The sequence below is a fragment of the Pseudorca crassidens genome, chromosome 14 (genome assembly GCF_039906515.1).
Source record: "Pseudorca crassidens isolate mPseCra1 chromosome 14, mPseCra1.hap1, whole genome shotgun sequence".
NCBI lineage: Eukaryota > Metazoa > Chordata > Mammalia > Artiodactyla > Delphinidae > Pseudorca > Pseudorca crassidens.
In genome coordinates, this window is record NC_090309.1 from 66,484,684 (window position 1) to 66,507,504 (window position 22,821).

At 34.9% G+C, this 22,821-nt stretch overlaps 1 protein-coding gene across 9 annotated transcripts in view; it reads right to left on the bottom strand.

The window, feature by feature from the left end:
* BIRC6 (baculoviral IAP repeat containing 6) overlaps positions 1-22,821 on the bottom strand; it is a 237,804-nt gene that overhangs the window by 12,330 nt on the left and 202,653 nt on the right. For 7 of the 9 annotated variants that reach the window (XM_067703312.1, XM_067703310.1, XM_067703309.1 and 4 more), the window contains 5 exons: positions 13,947-14,092; positions 13,181-13,291; positions 10,298-10,515; positions 7,899-8,060; positions 4,865-4,942 (listed from right to left, as the gene is read on the bottom strand). In XM_067703312.1, coding sequence (XP_067559413.1) covers positions 4,865-4,942; positions 7,899-8,060; positions 10,298-10,515; positions 13,181-13,291; positions 13,947-14,092 — 715 coding nt within the window. Of the gene's footprint in view, positions 1-4,864; positions 4,943-7,898; positions 8,061-10,297; positions 10,516-13,180; positions 13,292-13,946; positions 14,093-16,777; positions 16,951-22,821 lie in introns of those variants that run through there. The other 2 variants (XM_067703313.1, XR_010934089.1) reach the window with 2 other exon arrangements.

Genomic DNA, 22,821 nt, shown 5'->3' on the forward strand with positions numbered 1-22,821 from the left:
AGCCCATAAAACACTCTCATGAAAAACCAGTAAATAAATCCTTGGGAAGAGGATTTCTCTCTTTTAAAAGGATTTGATTTTCAATATTCTAAATTAATAGGATTTATCTAACTCTGAGAAACACTATATTTTGAAGTCAGAGAGACCAAGGTAGGCAGAATAACTTTATCCCCTCAGAATCCATTTTTTGGTCGTCTGTAAATAGAAATAATACCTACTTACATTATAGGATGACTCTGAGAATTAAATAAGGGGTTGAGAGGTGTAAAACAATAGGGCTCATACGTGTAATTAATACACAATAGCTATTCTTTCGTGGAGTGAAAATGACAGCATACATCCAGAAGGTAGCAAAATGCAAAACAAAATCACCTCTACTCTAAAACCAATAAATTTTAACTTATGTAATAGGGATATGCAAAAAAGCAGTCAGCATGAGTTCCATTTTGACCAACAAAACTTAATTAAAAGAGCTCCCTGGATCAAACCAAAAAAACCCAATATTTATCATAGCCACATCTGGCTAAAGTGTTTTCTTAGAATGAGTTGAAAATGAGTCGGTAATTAACAGAAAAGTATCTATTACGTACCATGATATGCTATATATAAGTTATACTTAATAATAAACAGAATATATTTGCATTCCAAAGTGGAAGTTCACCGATTCTTAGTCAGTTCTTTGACATTTTCATAAAGTCAAGAGTCAAAAAAGCTTTTATTCATAGGCTGAATTTACAGTCCCTCTCCTCTTTAGCTTTATGTTAGCACCCACAAAACTGCAAGATGTTCTCATTATATTTTATTCAGAGGCTGACTAAATCAAGAACCATATATAACAGCTTCCTTTCACTGTCTGTGTCAAACAAACATTTTAACCCTACCAGGCCATAACCAGTCAGCAATCTTGCCTCCTATGAATGCCTTTATTTTCAAATTATAACTTGTCAGAAGATTTAATTCTTTGACCTGGTCTGGTATGTTAAAAATTTTCATTATAGGTATTTCAAACACAGGAAAGTACAGAGTATACAATCCAAAATATTAATTTGCAACAAGAAACTATGTTATACAAACTAGTAACTTGTTTAGGGTAATGGAAAGAAACCAGTCTTAGTTAAAAATGCTTTTAGCCTTTCAAAATAGTAAGCATCCTCCTCTACGGAAAATTATGCTGCTATTGAGTAGAACTATAATCAGTGGCTGATTTCCAGAACTTTCCATCTTAAGAAAAACGGTAGTATTTATATATTATTATATTATAAATATATTTATAAATGGTTGATTATGTGACATTAAATATGTTTAACTCCTCTTGCACATGACATCTTTATTAACATCCAACTGGAACAAACTATTCATAACGCATTAATATGTATTTTAGGTAGATTACAGCAACATTAAAAACCAGTCACATATGGGAATTCCCTTTTGGCACAGTGATTAAGAATCCGTCTGCCAAAGCAGGGGACATGGGTGAGCGCCCTGGTTCGGGAAGATCCCACATGCCACGGAGCAACTAAGCCCGTGCGCCACAACTACTGAGCCTGCACGCTAGAGCCCACGAGCCACAACTACTGAGCCTGTGTGCCACAACTACTGAAGCCCGTGCACCTAGAGCCTGTGTTCCGCAACAAGAGAAGACACCACAATGAGAAGCCTGTGCACTGCAACGAAGAGTAGCTCCCGCTCGCCACAACTAGTGAAAGCCTGTGCACAGCAACAAAGACCCCCACGCAGCCAAGAATAAATAAAATTTAGAAAGTAAAGAAATTAAGTAATTTTTCCTAAGGCTCTGTAGTCTGCCTCTGAAGAATGAATCTAACAGACAACAAAGGGCAATGTGTTCCCGACTACATGCATTTGTTTCTAGTATGATGTTTATAAAGCAGTATAACACAAAAAAAACTACAGGCCAATATTTCTTAGAAATATGGATACAAAAATCCTTAAGAAAAATACTAGCAAACTGGGACTTCCCTGGCGGTCCAGTGGTTAGGACTTGGCGCTTTCACTGCCTGGGCCAGGGTTCAATCCCTGGTTGGGGAACTAAGATCCTGCAAGCCGCTCAGCATGGCCTATATATATATATATATATATATATATATATATATATATATACACACACATATATATACACACACTAGCAAACAATCCAGTTACATACAAAAAGAATTACACACCATGACCAACTGAGCTTTATCCCAGGAAAGCAAAGTTGGTTTATATCAAAAAATTAATATATCATAATAATAGAATAAAAAATAAGAATAATACAATCATTTCAATAGATGCAGAAAAAGCATTTGACAAAATCCAACATCTGTTCATGTTAAAAATACTCAAGAAACTAGTAGAGGGGAATGTCCTCAACACGATGAAGGGAATTTATGAAAAATCCACAGCTATTATCACACTCAATGGGGGAAGACTGAAAGTTTTCCCCTAAGATCTGGACAAAACAAGGCGATTCACTCTTGCCACAGAAAAGATACAGCCTCTCTTGTTCTTGCTCAAGTCAATTTTGTCACAGATCTGGAAATCTATATTCAGTAAACTATCTCAATTGTAGAGAAAGTCATATAATAATGGTATTATTTGTAAAACTAAAATAATAAAAGTGAAATATTTAGTCAACAGTGACGAAATAGTTCAATGATACTATATGAACTCAAAAGATTATCACATAGCATTTACAAATTATAAAATTGTAAACAGGGAAGATGGATATGCTCTACTGTTAGGTGAACAAAGCAATATACAAACAATTATCTACTATGTTAATTATGACTATGTAAACTATGTATATGACAAAAACCCTAAAGGGAAAATATCATACTTTATGTGTAGTAAGGTTTCAAAGTTGTAAAATTTAAACACTTCAGAATAAGTTTCTTTATTTCACAGGATTTTTGGTATATATTAGACATACAGATAATATAAAAGTTAAAAGCAAATCCAATTTTAAACTAAAAAATTTTGAAAACTGTAAATTTATTTTTAAAACTACATAAATCCAACAAAAATTGGATTCAAAAATTGATTCCACTTCTCAGGTAAGTCTAATTTACTTCATGAAAAAGAGGATATCTCTGAGTTTCCTTTCAGAGTAAAACTGATCATAAAAATAGTTTCTGTTGACAAGAGTAACATACATGTAGACAAATATTTTAAGGTTTTTGAACTAGAATTGACAATCATTTCTGTTTTAGTTTTTTAAATTGAAGTATAGTTGATTTACAATGTTGTGTTAGTTTCTGGTATACAGCAAAGCGAATACATATATTCTTTTCATATTCTTTTCCATTATAGGTTATTACAAGATACTGAATATAGATTCCTGTGCTATACAGTAGGAACTTGTTGTTTATCTATTTTATATATAGTAGCCTATAGCTGCTAATCCCAAACTGCTAATTTACCCCTCCCCCTACATAATCATTTCTCAAATGAAGAAGTATTATAGTTACTTGGTGGAACAAAGTAACTAAGGAACTTCCTTAGTTACTTTGCATGAATCATATAATCTCTGTTCTTCTTGAGTCTCCATATTAGCACAAAGGAAAAACTTACATTACAGTACTATTTAATTCACGGGGCTGCTGCAAGGTCTTTTCAGAGAACCTAAAAAAGTCACATCCTAAAGAATGATTTTTCATATCTCTTTTACCTAATTCAATATAAGAATGTAGGAAAAGAATCCTTTCAAGGTAGGTCAACTTTAACAGGCTTACCTGGGCATGATTTATGGTGGTCTTTCTTAAAATAAACACTAAACTGCAAATGTGAGTTTAAACTATCATGCACCAACACTGGTTTATTTCTGTTTCCTCAATGATCAAGCAACAAAGTTAATTACTATTATTAATATGTCTGTCTCTTTGCTGGAATTCTGAACTATTAAGATAAAGCATCAGCAAAGAAAATTTGATGGGATACTATATAACATTTTATTTTATGTACTCAAATGGCTTGTGAAAATTAACTTAAAAAATTCAACACTATGAAACATGTGTGCTAAGTGCTCTGCCAAATAAGAATGGCAAATCCCAAGTTTTATGAATTCCAGGACAGTACTTCTAAACCTCAGATGAGACCCATTATTTTTTTATTTTTATTTTAAAATTTATTTATTTTTGGCTGTGTTGCGTCTTCGTTGTTGCATGCGGGCTTTCTCTAGTTGCAGCAAGTTGGGGGCTATTCTTCATTGCGGTGGGAGGGCTTCTCATTGTGGTGGCTTCTCTTGTTGCAGAGCACGGGCTCTACGAGCGCGGGCTCAGTAGTTGTGGCCCACGGGCTCTAGAGCACAGGCTCAGTAGTTGTGGCATACAGGCTTAGTTGCTCCGCAGCACGCAGTATCTTCCCGGACCAGGGGTCGAACCCATGTCACCTGCACTGGCAGGTGGATTCTTAACCACTGCGCCACCAGGGAAGCACCGAGTCCCATTATTAACTAGATTACAGAAGAACCATATCATGTGTGGAGAGGTATGTAACACTAGTAGTTATTAAATTCTACTCACCTGAGTTTGAGCCTTATCGTGACTGGGAGATGGAAGAGGCTAATCTGTCTTGCCTGATCTTGTTGCACCAGAGTGTACTTTAAGGCAAATTAGGGATTTTTTAAAAGGGAATTTTGACAGAAAGAAAATTCTAATGTCCTAACTTAAGATTCTAAACTCAAAATGAGCTATAACTCCATTGTACTAACTGCTCACCTATAAGCTGTTTAGTGTGTACTTCCTATCAATCCAGCTTTTTATTTTTTATGGTTTACTATGTTTATTCTTGGTCGCTAAAAAAAAATGTTCTTAAACCAAGATGGTTCCTTATTTTCTAAGTGAAATTGTAAGAGAAATTTGTTTACTTGCAAAAAGCTTGAGGTCTGAGGATTCCACTTCTCTTCTGGTCTTCCATGCCATGTATTTAAGATGCTTAAACAAACCTGAGGAAGAAGGGGGAAAAGTATAAACAGAATTGAAAGGAGTGCTTTTTAAAAGTAATCTGCCGGAACTAGAAATAAAATTGAAATGTTATTATGTCAAAGTATCTCAGTTTTATGTACCCCCAGAAAACCCTAAGGGTTGGTCTGTTAAAACAAATTGGTATCTTCAAATGTGATCCAGATCTGTGTGGCATTACAATTTCTTCATAATGAAAAGTGAGTTAGCAGCTATTACACATTAATACAAATAACATATTTTTTAATGAAAAATAACTCTTTTCCAAACAACAACAAAATATTTTTTGGTGAGGAAAAGTGGTATTGTTTTACATTTAAGAAAATCTCTTTCAAAATTCTGTAAATTTTGAAAATGGGTTATAGCTTAATAGAAGAGATCTTTTTTTTTTTTTTTTTTTTTTTTGTGGTACGCAGGCCTCTCACTGTTGTGGCCTCTCGCATTGCGGAGCACAGGCTCCGGATGTGCAGGCTCAGTGGCCATGGCTCACGGGCCCAGCCGCTTCGCGGCATGTGGGATCTTACCGGACTGGGGCATGAATCCGTGTCCCCTGCATCGGCAGGTGGACTCTCAACCACTGCGCCACCAGGGAAGCCCAATAGAAGAGATCTTGATTCCATACCTGCCTCTACATTCGATTTGTTGTTATATATTGCTTTGGTTGAAATGTATGAATAAAATCTGGCCTCACGCAAACATGAAGTGGGAAAGGGGAGGACCCTGCTGATTCCCTGAAGGGTCCTGAGGATCCCCAGAGTTCCTCAGAACAAATTTGAAGACGCATTAGTTATCTGTTCACTCAAAGAGCAAGAATGAACTCAAAGCATCTGCCAAACACAGGTCAACAGTCACTCCAGGAAAAAGAGAACCAGGGACATGTTATCTGTACTTGTAAACTAATAATTTCATGTAATGGGCAACAGATTTGGAAAATAAGTGGTCCTTAAAAAAGCAGAGAAGTCCATCTCCTTGCTATTCTCTGTGAAAACAATAATGCAAAATACATCAATTTGTTTAGTAGATCAATTCATTAATAATTTTAAAAAACTTGTATCTGAACAGTTTTGTGAATTATTGTTTGAAGCACTATCATACATACCATCCCACCTGGTTTTTAGAGCATCCCTATGACTACCAATGGCAGGGATCTTCTCCCTAACTACAGATCTAGATCCCAAGGTTAAATGTTAGTCCCAATGTATAATAGAACAGACTATACAATTCAGGGTACTGGAATCTCAAACTCTAAACCTCTTCCCTATACCAGTAAGTCTTAAGGAAGTAATTTCTATTTTTTAAAAAATTAATTAATTAATTTATTTTTGGCTGCACTGGGTCTTCGTTGTTGCACGTGGGCTTTCTCTAGTTGCAGCGAGTGGGGGAGGGGCTACTCTTCGTTTTGGTGCGCAGGCTTCTCACTGCGGTGGCTTCTCTTGTTGCAGAGCACGGGCTCTAGAAGTTGTGGCATGTGGGCTCAGTAGTTGTGGCTTGTGGGATCTAGAGCGCAGGCTCAGTAGTTGTGGTGCACAGGCTTAGTTGCTCTGCGGCATGTGGGATCTTCCCAGACCAGGGCTTGAACCCAGGTCCCCTGCATTGGCAGGCGGATTCTTAACCACTATGCCACCAGGGAAGTCCAAGGAAGTAATTTCTTAAATAATTCTTAATATCTACACTTAAACTCTATTCAAGTTCCAGACTCTCTCTTGAATAAAGTCAACATTGCTACTTTGTCTAATTTGCTCAGTTATAAAAGACCTGTTCTTTGCTTTCCCCAACAAACTAAGGTTTACCTCTGGTTAAGTATCCTACAATAAACCCAGAAAATGAATTCCAATTTTGTGATTTGAGCTTATGGTGAAGACAAAATGATAACTTGTAAGCACAGATCGGAGGCAGGCTGCACTTTTTAAAAATAGGAAGACAAAACCAAGGGAAAACTTGGGCCATCTTTAATAAACCAGATCAACTTCAAGCATCTATTATTCTCACATCATCAAAGAGTCTGCTTATGAAATCGAGAAATTTCTTCTGACCTTCTAGTAATTTTTAAACATTAAATACTCTCAGCATGGAATTTACTATTGAAATTTCATCAAACTGTCCAAAATTACTTTGAAAGGTGATGATTATTCTTTTAAATCTAATTTTTAATGGTTTATTGCCATATGAAATGATTTTTATTATACCTCTTTGTTAACTATTTTTGTGGAGACAGGAATGCATCTTCCTACTTACAAGAAAATATAAAACATTTTAACACAAATTAAACTTTAAAAATAATGGTACACAATGGTACCAATGAAAACATGGATAGTATCTTCAGGTAATTGTGAAAAGATAACTGGAATTGAAGATATAGAAAGTAAACAGGGGCTTCCCTGGTGGCGCAGTGGTTGAGAGTCCGCCTGCCGATGCAGGGGACGCGGGCTCGTGCCCCGGTCCGGGAAGATCCCACAAGCCGCAGAGCGGCTGGGCCCTTGAGCCATGGCTGCTGAGCCTGCGCGTCCGGAGCCTGTGCTCCGCAACGGGAGAGGCCACACAGTGAGAGGCCCGCGTACCGCAAAAAAAAAAAAAACAAAAAAAAAAAACACAAAGTAAAAAGAAAGTAAAGAAAGGTGAATGGCAAAGGCAGGCATCTGGCTCTATTATCTTCTGAGTGGAGACAGCTCTCAGCTGGCCAAGGAATGTGTTGAATAAGTTAGTCCCTCACAATAACCCCTTAAGACTATAAGTGCTTTGTAACACTGTTGTGTTTCTGCCATTTTTGGTTCCTTCTCTCTCATTCCTCAGGCTAATCTTTGCATACAGGGAAAAGAAGCACAAAGAAACTCATGTACTTTTGAAAAGATGATAACTAAAACAAAATTTCTGTTCAAATTACAAAGAAACTTTGGGTTACAATACTTTGGCATTAGAAACAAAAGACTGCAATTACATTACCTTGCCATCATTATAAAGGTTTGGATTGAATCGCACACTATGACCACCAGTAGTCTCTAGATTCACAAGAGGAGGTGAACTGGGATAATCTTGAGGAAAATAGACATCAAACTCAAAGCAGCCATTTGCATAAGGAGTGTCTGCTGGACCAGTTATCAGAACCTAGTATGCACATACAAACACAAAAGCCTGTGTTACTATTCCTAAATGCTACTATTTAGAAAAACAATTCAACATGAAATAAGAACAATCTTCTTACATCCTATATACATCTCTACCAAAATGTGTTAAAAATGAAGTTAAAAGTTAAAAACATACACAGGACTAGGAAACAGTTTTAAATTACAATTAAAGTGATTTGGTTTTGGTGAAAATGGGCTTTTAATAGAGAGATGCCCAATTGGCAGCAGGAAAGCTTACCTTAACAGCAAATACCTTTTAAAATATTAAATTAGTTTTTTCTAAGAGCTTTCCTTCATGATCTCTACATTACTGTCAACAATTTGAGATTCTAGGTATATTCATTATCATATCTCAAAGGTATGAGAGTAACTTTCTGCTTCAAATCTTCAAGTTAATATTTTAAGAAATAGCTTACTTTTTAAAAAATTAACATTTAAAAAATAAATTTATTTTATTTATTTATTTTTGGCTGCGTTGGGTCTTCATTGCTGTGCACGGGCGCTCTCTAGTTGAGGCGAGCAGGGGCTACTCTTCGTTGCGGTGGCTTCTCTTGATGCAGACAGAGCATGGCTCTAGGCATGCGGGCTTTAGTAGTTGTGGCACATAGGCTCAGTAGTTGTGGCTCGCAGGCTCTAGAGCACAGGCTCAGTAGTTGTGGCACACAGGCTTAGATGCTCCACGGCATGTGGGATCTTCCCGGACCAGGGCTCGAACCTGTGTCCCCTGCATTGGCAGGTGGATTCTTAACCACTGTGCCACCAAGGAAGTCCAAGACTTCCTTAATAATTAAATATTAAATATTTAATAGCTTACTTTTAAATATTTTCTTCTGGGATAATGAGACAAGTAGGTAAGAGGAATAAATGTTTTCACCTAACAACTTATGATAAAAAGGTTCTGAGACAACAGTAGGTGTGATGTTTCCCTTAGGGTTACTGGTAGTCCAAAAAATAGCAGAGAACCCAACAGTGAGTGTCAGAATTATTTAATGAATTATGTTTGAGTCAATCAACAGATATTTAGTGTACAAGACATAAGCAGCAAAGCCTCGGGTCCTGAAAAGCTGTGCGTGGAGGCAAGTGGTACTAGAGTCCCATTCTGTGACAAGTCTGATTTACATTTTGGGGCTCCAAGTTGGGATCCTTTATGTGAGGTACAGCATAATGCTTAACAGTCACAAGTTTGAACTTGTGTGGTCTATGTAGCAATAAAATACTTCCCTAGACAATCATACAATAATCAACTCTACTGTTTGTAACAAGGAAAAGTGTGGTCAATAGGCAAAGTCTATGAGATTTCTACTGAAAATTTATCCAAAAGAGCAAAACAAAAAAGCAAACAAGCAAAAAACCTTATTCAAATCAATGGGTCAATAGTTTTAGCTGTGTATCTAAAGAAGACGCAATATTTAATCCATGAATTAAATCAAGTAAAGAAAGGTTCCTCCCACCCCAGCTATCAAATCTTTAAAAATTACTAGCTGCAGCGTCTCTTGGAATTTAAGGGCAGATCACCACAGTGTTAAAACATAAAGCTGCTGGTTTTATCTATTATTGTACTACCATTACTTAAATCATATGAGTCTGTAAATACATAAATTTCCTAGAAAAGAAAAAGAGAGAAAAAATTTTGAAGACTGATAGTATAAAACATGAGAGAAGTATTCTGGATTACAAGGAAGAAGTCCTGTAACTTTTTTTCAACTGACCAGCATTAAATCCTTTCATAGTATGTTCTAAAACTATGACAGGCTGCACACAGCCTTTGTTCAGGGAAGGTATCTTGGTATTTTCTTCTAAATCTTTATTTTGAATAGTACTCTCATCCACATACTCTGAACTAACATTAGAAAAGGACTCCCTTGGGCTTCCCTGGTGGCGCAGTGGTTGAGAGTCCGCCTGCCGATGCAGGGGACACGGGTTCGTGCCCCGGTCCGGGAAGATCCCACATGCCGCAAAGCAGCTGGGCCCGTGAGCCATGGCCACTGAGCCTGCGCGTCTGGAGCCTGTGCTCCGCAACGGGAGAGGCCACAACAGTGAGAAGCCCACGTACCGCAAAAAAAAAAAAAAAAAAAAGGACTCCCTTCACTGATGTCCAAAATGGTTAACAGAATTTTTATTAAATTTATTTAAATTCATGTTATTTCTAGTGCTTTATATGAATACTTGAATAACTGGATTAGCCAGGGAAATAGGAAAAAAAGTTGTTTTTTCTACCTTCATGATGTCAAGTCGCTCCTCATCACAGCGCACAAAAACACTAGAGGACGATGAAAGAGGCAGTGAGGTTGACAGCGTCACAGCTTCCTGTGCAAGGCGGCGGGCTCTGGCAGCACTGTTAGCATCATTTGCATTTTTCACCTGAGACATGTAGTGGTAGGTTACTTTAAAACCCAATTTCCCATCTTCATCTTCAGAAACCATCTCAAACGTATCTAAAAGAAAAGAAAAAAAAAAAAACACTGAAAAAAAAAAAAAAAGAACCAGAATGGAGGATAGCTGTCATAATAACAAAAAATTACAAATAAACAAATCACTAATCCTTCTTCCCCCACAAAATGGAGAGGTCTGCAATGTGGAAGAAGAGCAAACTATAAATGTTTACGTAATACCTACATATGTGTGTTAATGCTGCTAGAGCGATGGAATATGTCATGGAAGCAAAGGAAGAAATCAACTTAAATTTACAATTTGGACATGCAGGTAGATTACATAACATCAAGCATTTAAATCACAATGCAAAGTAGTAGATAAAATGAATGGTATATAATGTTTTTTGCCAAAATATTTCAGAACATGAAATGCCAAAAGGTATTTCACTGTATTTCATTTTTAAAAAGAGAATAAGTCTTTATATATTTGCATTTGGAATCAGAAAACAGAAATGACAGGCTGAAGTTTATTTCTGTATTACTTTTGAAATTTAAGTTAATAGGATAAAAGAGGATTATTAGGGAAATCTCTGAAGTACTTTGACAGAATAAAAGTAATGGGTTAATTCTTAACCATTTATTCAGGCAGATTTGGAAGGACTTAAAGTTATGATTTACTTATAAGCTATATGTCCATACAAAATAGAAAGAAAAAAAAGTGGATTTGAACTACATCTCTAATTCAGATTAACCCTACCCCACCAATGGATGAAAACAAAGATATTTAAATATCTTATAAAACTAAATTAAAACCACCTACTGATACAAGGGCAAATACAAAGAAACAATGGTAACTTCTGATCTTGTGTTCATACAATTCTAAATATACAGAAAAACATGAAAACTACATTATAATTATCATTAATGCAGTAAATTTTACCAAGAACTTACTAAGTGCTAGGTCCTAGGCTAGGCTCTTTCAGTTAAATAATAAACAGGAAAATATATCTGCCTCAAGAAGTTTATAATCCAGAAAAAAGGGGAAGACCTATAAACAGTGTCATGGGTCTGTGCACTACAAATGTACTATGTCTCAACAAGACTTCTGAGCAGTTTCTATCAGTAAAGTTGTAAACCAGAGTTATTTCATCTGCTCAACTCTGCTGCCTTTCATATAATACAGGGATAAATTTCCTTTGAGTTTTATAAACAGCAATCCACCAGATACATACATGAGCTTATCCCCATGCCTGGAGGAAATTTTTATATCATATATCTATAAGAAAACAGGGTCTTCTAATACCAAAATTTTATTAAAATATACAATCAAAGATAATGGCTAGTTGCTAAAAACCTACATACTGCTTGATTCAGCAATTCCTCTTCTATTAATTTGTCCTATGGAAATAATCCTGGAGGTGTACAAATATTTATACGCAATAATGCCCACTGAGATGTTGCAGACGTTACTAAAAAACTGGAAACAACCTAAAGGTCTAGTTATTGGTTAAACAAATGACAGTACTTTATATGAGAATATTAGGCAGTCAAGGACTTCCCTGGTGGTCCAGTCATTAAAAATCCACCTGCCAATGCAGGGCACACGGGTTCAAGCCCTGGTCTGGGAAGATCCCACATGCCGAGGGGCAACTAAGCCTGTGCACCACAATTACTGAGCCCACGTTCTAGCCCCTGCTCACCACAACTAGAGACAGCCCGCATGGAGCAACAAAGACCCAGCGCAGCCAAAAAAATTTTTTTAAAAATATATAAAGTACTTTAAAAAAATAATTAGGCTTATAAAAAAATTAGGCAGTCAATAAATATCAAGTTGTATAAGAATCGTGATATGAGAAAATATTTGATACATAAGTTAGAAAACGCAGTTTACTAAAAAACAACACAACAGAAAACCCGTTATTTTTTCTAAATTATTCTAAAAGTCAATGGATAGCAAAACTCAATTACATTTAAAGTCACGTCCAACTGGCAGAGTTTGTGATTTTAAGTGATATGAGAGAAGCCTCCTGGCTGACTAACATTAATCAAAGGCTCTGGCCTATGACTCTGACAGTTATGACATAAATCTACATTTTTTTTGGACTCCTACTTTGGTGTTCTTTTTAATATAGTCAATGTCCTTTGGGCTGGTTCTCAAGAATGAAAAAGAGGGACATACAATAATAGTTAATAATGGTCATCAAAATTTGGAATTCTAGTGTTTATTCATAAACCAGCACCTTATGAAGGGTGCTTATATGATCTTTTCATCAGTCCTTACTTGTCAAGAGTTTTGGAATGGGAAAGGCTACATTTTCCAAAGGTATATCCCTTGGAATTCTAAAATGGTAAGAGTAACAGACTTGGTTCAAAGTCCCAGGTCTTGGCTTCCTTCAGGCAAGGATATGCAGACATGGAGGGGTAAAGAAAGAAAACCACTTTCTGCCTGTTTGTTAGACATTTGGCTTTGTTTTTTTCCTGGTTTCTACTGAATCATGATTTCCAAACATAACTATAAACACAGATATAAATTCAGAGATAGAAAGATGATAAAAATTTTTGCATGTGTGTATATATAAACATACATACACACATATATAGAGTATATGAATAATTCATGGTAAAAGCAAGTTTGAAATTCTTTAATTTTACTAGAACACATTTCAATAGCACTATTAAAAAATGTAAAATGAGAGCTGAAGAAATAAAGAGTACAATTTCAACTTACCAAACTGTAATTTCTTCATGACAGCCACATATTTTTCTTCAAGTGATTTCAATACTGATAAAGGTTTGGGTTTCATAGCCACCTTCTTTGAATATTCACCTAGTTTTTTTTCTGTTATTTAATATTTCAAGATAAATAACATAAGTATACATTTTCGAAGAGTAAAACAAAAAAACTATTAACTTCTAGAGTTCAGAATTTGAATTCTGAAAAATTACCAAACTCTTCATAATTATCTTCCTATTGTACCATTTTAAAATTAAAAGAGTTCTTTCTATTTCATAAAAATAACTAATAGGGCTAAAAATCTTATCAATTTTAAAGCTTAAATTCTTAAAATGCTAATTAGATTTCATCTATTCAGGCAAAAACAGCAGAAATAAAGCAATAGATGATGAAGAATCATTTATTTCTTCCATTGCTAATATGTGAAAATGCCAATTTTAACTGAATTCTTACACACTATTAATGTACTGTTTTCTAATACAATTGCATTTTTCAATTTCATAACTTTCAGTGGGAAAAGAAATTTATAATGCATGCTGTCAGCCTACCAACAGTCTTAGAAATCATACACAGTAGAGATAAATATTTTAAAATTAGAGACTATACATAATTAGCTTGAAAACCTGACACAGAACAGAATCTTTAAGTAAATAACTTGCTAGAAAACCATTAACATAGAGGGAAGAGAAGGCGGTTTTCAGTAGTAAATGAAACATCTTTGTATCAAAAGAAAAGGAGCATAAAAAGAATAGTGCTGTACCTTGATTTGCTTGCCGCAAACTGGTAGTGGCTGCATAAACAATCTCAGCAGTCCTCTGAATGTCTGGCACCAAAAGAGTAAGTCCTTCTGGCTCTTGATCAGATGCATCTGGTTTTACTCCTGTTTTAACATTTTCCCTTTTAGATCTGAAAAGTTTTTTTTAATATGGAAAGAAATGCAAGGAAAATTAAGATTTTAGTTTTGAAAAATAAATACTTCCATAAATCAGTAACAGTTTAAAAATCAACACGATAGTCTGCATTTCATTTGACATACACATGATATATACCAGGAGTAGTTTAAATTAGATTCATTTTGAAGCCATAGGATAATGCCTAGCATAATAACCAAAGTTTCCGGTAGGTTGTCTCTTCATATGCAAAAACAGACAAGAGTTAAAAACACTGTAGAAATGTCATACTGTAAAAAGACCCCAATACCTGGTATGTCCTTCGATCCACACCTTTAAAAACATACTTACAGTAACTATGTACCTAGAAGTAGAGAAATCACTTCTATATCTAAAAGTAAAAGATCTTCTGCCTTCTAAGACTTGGGAATCAAAGATCCATAGGTGGTTTTTCAGTTTAATACTATTTGTATTTCACTTAGAGTATATTAATTTCCAAGGGGGGGAAAAAAAGAAAAATTCCAGAATAAAGTGCAGGTTCACTACTAGGTAACTTAATATAATGTGCTTCTATACACTGAATCTTTATTTAAACGTTAAGTTTTAGGGCATAATCATTTTAAAGATATTCTTCTGTATTCCCTATTCAGGGTCTAATATAGACTCAAATTAAATTTTCTAGGTGAATGCAGTAGCATTTTATTAACAAGGTTCACTAAAAACAGCAACTAAGTATCAATTTCCTTTTTTCTATTTCAACTCTCAGCATGTTTTACTCACATCATCATTACACTACTTCTTAGATACTAAAAATCTACATCTTTGTTAATTCATTAAATAGATAATTTAAAACAAAGTGAAATCACATATAAATAAAAGCGTTTAAAATGTTTATGCTAAGGTATGATCTAAACTACGCATCATTCATCTTTCTAGTTTGTACAGCTACTAACAAAAGGACATGGCTATTATATTAAAACAACATTTCACAAAGTGGGCATGGAGCCTTAGAGAACTATAAAAAGACTGACAGAAGATAGAAGAGTCTTTAACAAAATAATATCATGCAGTCTATGTCCAAATAAACTGTTCTTTATCACAAAGACAAAAATCTGCTCAGAAGCAATTCAGTGCTTAACTTTAGGTAGATAATAAGAGGTAAATTAAGAAGAGCCACTCAGATGGATAACAAAGGTAACCGGATTTAGTGTTATGCATGAGTCTTGAATTGGCTCCCACACTGTGTGAAAATCTAGCATCCACAGGTATTTTTATACCACCTCATACACCACCTCACCTGGCAAGAGGATTTAACTTAAGAACCGTAATGTGTCACTGGGTTACTGCTTTTTCTCCTACCCTCTCTTCTTATCTTCCCTGATGTATATGTAGGAGTCACAGAGAACACATGGCCAACTCTCGTTTGCTACTCAGGAACCACTTGGTAGATGTTTTGCTGTATATCATATTAGGCATCAACCTCTGTGTGTGAACATGTATACGAACATATATGTTTGCATATGTAAGTAAGGAGAATATAGTGAATGAATGTTTTAAGACTGAAATAGACATTTTACTGTTAGAATCAAATAACATACTGCATCTTTTATAGCTATGAAGTTAAGCTGAGACTACAGTTTAATAATGAGTCTGACAATTTTTTAAATAAAGATATGATTCTGGTAGACAAGATCAAACAGATTCTCAAATTCTGCATTTACCAATGGCTGTTCACAAACTTTGTGAAACACTGAGAGTCAAGAAAAAACACTTAAGTTGATTGATAGTACCCCCTCTGAATTTATAAAGACTCTCTCTCTCCCCAGTTGCAAATGATTCTCTTCCTGGGGCTTAAAAAAATTCTTAATTAGAAGGGCCACTGAACAATAGGAAAACAACAGTAAGTAGTTTGAGAAAACAGAAGAGTTATGGTTATAGCCATAATAAAATAAAGATGGTTTCCTAAATCTATGATTAGTCAGTTGATCCATTATATTCTCAATAAAGATGTCACTTAAAGAAACATATCTTGCCAAGCAGAGAAGGAAGATTACAGGAGTGAAGCTCATTTTTCCAGAATTAGGGTATTTTTCTCCTTGAAGAAACAAGAACCTCTGGCATGGAGAGTAAACTGCCTCAATGCAATTTAGAGCAAGTTACCCTCAGAAAACTACTGATTCTAAATTTCAAGCCCTATTCATGAATACCAATTTCCTAACTCCAGTTTTTAAAAGATGATTAGTAGGAGAAATCTCTATTATTAAAATACTGCAAATAGTTAGGATAAAAATTTTTGTTATTTTTGACCACAAAATTTTAAAAATGTTTAAGAATTTTGCAAAAAGATCCACAGAAATTTTAAAAACAGCATTTTTTACACCAAATGCGTAAAAGAAATAATCACATACATCTTGAAGATAATGGCTGAATCATAAAGCAGACATAATTAGACCTTTACAGCAGGTTCTAACGAGAATTTTTTATGTGGATAGTCTTTTTGAAAAAACATACAGCAGAAAAAGGAATAATCTTCAAAAGGTAAAAGTACTTCAAATATATGAAGAACACACACTACCTGCCTGATGATGACTACAACTAGTCATTGTCTGACATTAAACTACAGACAGCAGTCTCTTTTCTATAAAAGCTGCAGGTTACTGTCAACCCATATGTAGGCCCAGCTCATGAAAAAAGGCCATACCTTAGCTCACATCCTGAAGTCTGTGTGAAAAGCTATTTGAGTTCAAGGCACCTAGCTGGAAGTAGGTCTTTGAGACTGACAATGGATCCAACATGGTAAAAGCAATCAGCGACGGCCGCTACCATGGTATCCGCTGCTTTGTGCATACGTTGAATCTGGTTGTGATCACTGCCCTGAAGAAATACGAGGAATCAACTGAAGTTTCTACTATTGCACAGAATTATCTGCAAACATTTTCCACTATGCTGTGAATTCCAACGACACAGCTAATAAATTAAGCAAATTTTGGCTCTGTGACATATAATCTAAACTAGGATGTGAGCAGAATGGGCAAATCTTTCTTGTGAAAACAAAAAGAAAAAAGAAACCCATAACTCAACATTCAGTTATATTGAACTGCTTCTTCTAATTCTACCACCCACACTAAGTTGGATATTTGTATGACTACAAGATATCAGAATTATGTTCTCTTATAATCTATAAACTAAAAACAGCTTAATACAACTATCTTCTTGGTTGGACATTAGGAAAGACCACTTCAATCCCCTGCACTCCTAATTCTAAAGTCAAAACTATCAAACTGTTGAAATAAACATTTAAAAAGCAGAACTACATTGAAGAAGTAATCAGGACACCACGTGCTGAAATGTCCAGATTCAGAAGTATTAAGAATTAGTGTCTTAGAGGAAGATTCTAAAACTACAAGAGAATGAAACTTCTATATTTACCTATAAAACAATGCACCATATCCACAGTTCTAAAGCTCTTTGCCAGGAATTATAGTTAAAAAAAAAGTAAAAGTAAAAGTAAGCAGAAAGATTTTTAAAAATATTACTGTGGAGAATTATTTGCTTCTAATGTCTATAGAAAACACGAAAATAATTTTTGAAATGCACCACTAAATGGGATAAGACCTTTGTAAGATGAATGTTTTCCATGCTTATTTTAAAGCTTAGTTTTAAACTTTAGATTCCCTTTTGTTTTTACTTAAATTCTTTCCAAATGGAAGTACTGGTTTTAGTTTTCAATATGATTTAAATGAAAGTAGAAAATAAAATCTTCTTTGTCTTAAATGAAGCATAAATGAGCAATAGGAGAGAAGGGAATATTCAAAACAGAGGTATGAGAAGCCTTTGAAAATAAAACCTTGATTTTTAGATTAGATAAAAATATAATCGTTTTCCAGTCAGATTAAACATCACAGGACAAATACGGTACTGTGTGCTGCTGTGGAATGGAGTTGCCACAAGTAATATGCTTCACCAGGGGACAATCCAACTGGGGCTAAGAGATATTAAAATAAATGTTGGCACTGCTGTCTCCATCACCAAGTAAAAAAGGTTGACAAACCACTGAACTTGTTCAAGGTCATCACAAAAAGAAACTTAAAAAGTATATATATATGGTTGCAACAAATTCTTCTTGTCTAAGAAATCAGGCCTTTTTCACTTTGTAGGTTTGAGAAACAGAGGAAAAAGAAAAGATAGGAAATGTTTTTCCAATGAAAACAAATGTAGGAGGACTGGAACTGAAATTCTTTCTCAACTGAAGCCCTAAAGGAACTAACTTAAAGGAGTTAAAACAAGAGAGTTTGATAGAAAATATGCCGTTTAAGAAGTAAATCAACTAATCTTATTGCTTAGTTGGATAAAAATGAATTGGGTATTTCTACAAGACAATTCAGTTATTTTAAAAACTGATGAACTTTGCACCGGAAGACACTTTGGGATAGCTAAGGGAAAGGGCAATCAAGGATGCTTACTTTAATAATGCTATTAAAGAGAAGTTCAATGTTGAGAACACCTTACACTCAACAGAGTCATTTGCGTCACGTCCTTATTAGCAATTAAGATTATGTGATTGGCGGCAAGTGCCTTTTTCAAACTTCTGGTGAAGCTATCAAATACTAAATATACAAAATATGATTATTTGTCTACTGGAGTCGAGCAGGAAAAGTCTGCACAAAAGATCAAGGACAAAATATCTGCCTTTGCTCCAACTCCAAGGAGGCTACGAAGTGCCACACTTACTCAAAAGTGAAACCAAACTACTATGGCTGTACTGTGACTTCATTTTGAGATAACACAGGTTGAAATGGCCAGCAGATGAATTTCACCAAGAATGGTACTTAAAATCTGAAGGGCTCACATTTTCACACTGTGATTATTTTGTGGGCAACAAAATGAATTTTCACACTAGATAATTATATTTCAAGTGGAAACAATACATATATAAAGGTTTAAAGTATTACGCTACCTGATGCCACAAATCCCTTTATTAATGGAGGTGACAGAGTTGCTTTCAAGTTCTTTCTTTTTTAAGAATCTAAAATAAAATGCTCATCGACAACTGGTCATAAACAGGCAGGAGTTGTTTTTTCTATTTGTTATTTAAATATCGAGTTTTGCTAATAAACTCTTTAATTTCTTCTTGACAAGGGAGTTAAAGATATTACAAATATAGGACATACTAAGATAGTAACAAAATTCAGGAGATGGAAAACAAGAGGGTGTTTAGCGGGGTGGGAAGAGGCTTCTCCAGCAACATAGAGAAAATAATTATATCTCCAACACACCACCCTAGTCTATGCAAGTAGACACCAAATCAGCTTGAAAAGACAGTAAAGGAAAAATACATACATCAATAACTAAGAAATTTTCAGAGGAAATGTTTTTATTGATTCTTTTGAGCAAAAAAAAAAAAATCAAATGGGTAAAGCTGACTTAATCCTCATTTAAGTGATAATTACATGAAGTTGCTACCAGCTCATGTTCTACAGACCACAAAACACAGTTTACCTTACTTAGGTTACCTTAGTGATCTAGTAATTATTACTTAGGCACAACTCGAATGGCTATGCATATCTAACGAAATATGCTGCCTTTTAACATCTTATCATAGTGTTAAAAAAAATTCTTCAGGGGAGTGAAAAAAGATAAGCAAAAGAAAATATAAGAAAAATTCTGTAGAATCTGCATTCTTATATATACTTTTTTAATTATCAAAAGCAAAATTTTCAATTAAAAAATGTTACTTGTCAACATTAAAAATATTTATGTATCCTAACTTTCCAAAGCCAAATCAGAAATAAGTTCACACTTCGATTTCTAATTATTCACTGACGCATAAATCCAATTGTTCTTTGGAAGTTAAGTTCAATTTAGTAAATAAATATACTTGATTGGGACATTAGGAAATTTGAGGTCTTATCATAGCTCTCTGCCACTAAGCACGAGACCTTGGAACAAATCACAGTATTTATGGACCTTGTTTTCATCATTTATAAAAAGGGGGATATGAACTATCTGAACTCTTAAGAGCATTCCTTATAGTTCTAAAACCCTGTAGATATTATGGGACAGGTTACTTATCGTGAAGTGCCCAGAAAGATTTACAAACTAAATCTTACTTAGCAAGAGACTTCAAATTCAGCAATTAAGATTGCTTGAGATTTTGTCAGAAGTAAGATAGTGGAAACCATCTTGAAACATAAAGCTCATCTAATGTAATCTGACAAGGAATAAATAATCATTTTACATGTTATGCTACTGAGGTAGAAGTATTAAGTCAATTTATAATTTTTAATGAGTTTATGTTTGTTAATCACTTAAATAATAGAATAAGCTGTACTTTGGTACTTGATCTAAGTGTTTTTCAGGAATCAGCTAAAGCTGAAGTCTAGCCATTACATGTCACCTTAGTGATCAATGAACAATTTTGGTAAAAGGTAGCAATGGGGTATAAAAATAGAAGTATCTGGACTACAGGTCAATCAACTTGTCTTTTTTTTTTTTTTTTTAATTATTTATTTGGCTGTGCTGGGTCTTAGCCACGGCATGCAGGATCTTTAGTCGCTGCATGTGGGATTTAGCTCCCTGACCAGGGATTGAACCCAGGCTCCCGGCCTTGGGAGCATGGAGTCCTACCCACTGAACCACCAGGGAAGTCCCTCTTTCTTCATAAATGTTGTTTTTGATAATGAACACTACAGGCATCAGGAAAGTGGGGAGCTAAATCCCAGATTTATTACCTATTAGTAAGTTTTTAAATGTTAAATTCTAAGTAATAGTTTCATTCTTTGTAGAACAAGAATATTTTCTTGTCTACCACACAGAGCAAAAAAAACTAGTAATACACATCTAAGAACTTCTGAAACTCTATATCCTACACAAAAGTTAGGTTATAATATTATTCCTTGTATTTTTTACACAGCTATATGCTACTATATATTTACTATAACTTTTCCCACATTTAAAGCAGTTTGGCTTATTCTTCAGAAACAAGAAGGGAAATCAATAAAAACATAGAGGCTGGAACATAAATATTATACTAATCAAAATTATTTCAAACTGACAGAACAAAAGGAATTCAGAAAATACTTTTGTCTTTTATCTGCCTAAGTCATTAATCTGACAGTCAGAAAAATTCATTTTTACCAGATTTTTTTTTTTTGCAGTAGGCGGGCCTCTCACTGTTGTGGCCTCTCCCGTTGCAGAGCACAGGCTCCAGACCCGCAGGCTCAGCGGCCATGGCTCACGGGCCTAGTCGCTCCGCGGCATGTGGGATCTTCCCAGACAGGGGCACGAACCCGTGTCCCATGCATTGGCAGGTGGACTCTCAACCACTGCGCCACCAGGGAAGCCCCATTTTTACCAGATTTTGATCTCTCATAACTGGCATAAAATTAAGTGGTAGTGACCTTGGACTTATGTGCAGTAAACATCTAATCACAGGCTGTCTTTGGCATGTGTCTAACAAACACTGCTTACACCTTTATACATCCTTTACCTCCTACTTTTGTATCAGGGTGTCATTCTCACATGCGCTCCCCCTCGCCCCCGCCCCAGCCTCTCTCTTTTGGCCCCTAGGGAACTATTTCTTCCACTGCTTGTAGATATAAAAATTAAAAGTATTAAACACAAAAATCATCAAATTATAAAACTAAAAAAAAAAACAGAAAGTAAGGCTTTTTGGATAAAATAAACGAAAAACTTTTTTTTCTGCATTTGGTAAGAAAGAAAAGTGTCAATATTGCTATACTGAGGGCACCTGAAAAACGGAACATTTATGGTAATAAAGTTTTCAAAAACTATGCAAGAAAAAAGTACAAAATTTCCATATGATACCATCATGAAATGTCCCAATTTTGTTTAAATTTTAAGTGATAGATGATATTAGAAAATGGCCTAAGTAGAAAACTACATTTAACATTATAGGTACATTTAAGGTATGTTTTCAAAATGGTATAAAACCAGTGTACAAAACATGCTATTATATACTTAGAAAAAAATTAATTTCTGAAATAGTCCTCATAATTAATTATCTAAATGTTATCTGTTTCAGACAAAAGTTGGAAAGTGCTGAATATAAAAATTCTCTATTTTGAAGCAATACACTTTTGCCTAGTCTTTAGTTAGGAATGTTTCCCTGACTTATCTTAATATAAATGTTTACTAATAATCAGCCAACAGCAATATTCATCAGTTTATTTATGTTAACCATTAGACTCAAATTAACTCTAAGCAGTTATTGCAAATTGTGAATCTTGAGAGGACTTATTAGGAGAGGTGGTAGACAGTAAAATATAGAATCATGAGTAAAAGAATATTAAAATATCATCATCTTTAGGAAGTTCTTAATGCAATTTGTACAGTAAATATTTAACAACTTTTTAAAGACAGACTAAATCACAATAAATCACTCCTAGGTGCCACCTTGCCATGTCAACAGGTTAGTCTTGCCAGGAAAGATGAACATAATAAACTAGAAGTATATACATTTATTCCTTGAATAGTGCTCTGGTTTACACTAATACCAATCCCATCAGAATACTGTAATTATCTGTCACCAAACTAATCCTCACCCATAGGAGAGTGAGGATGAGAATCAAAATACCACTCTAAATTGTAGCCACATTAAAACAAAAGCAAGGCTAGTCTGGCTTCTGCTAACTTTCGATTCTCCCAATTAAGCACAGATAAAAGGGGGAAGGAGAGTAAGACAGTCAATGGACATACATCATCCCATTTCTTCTCCTTTTTAAT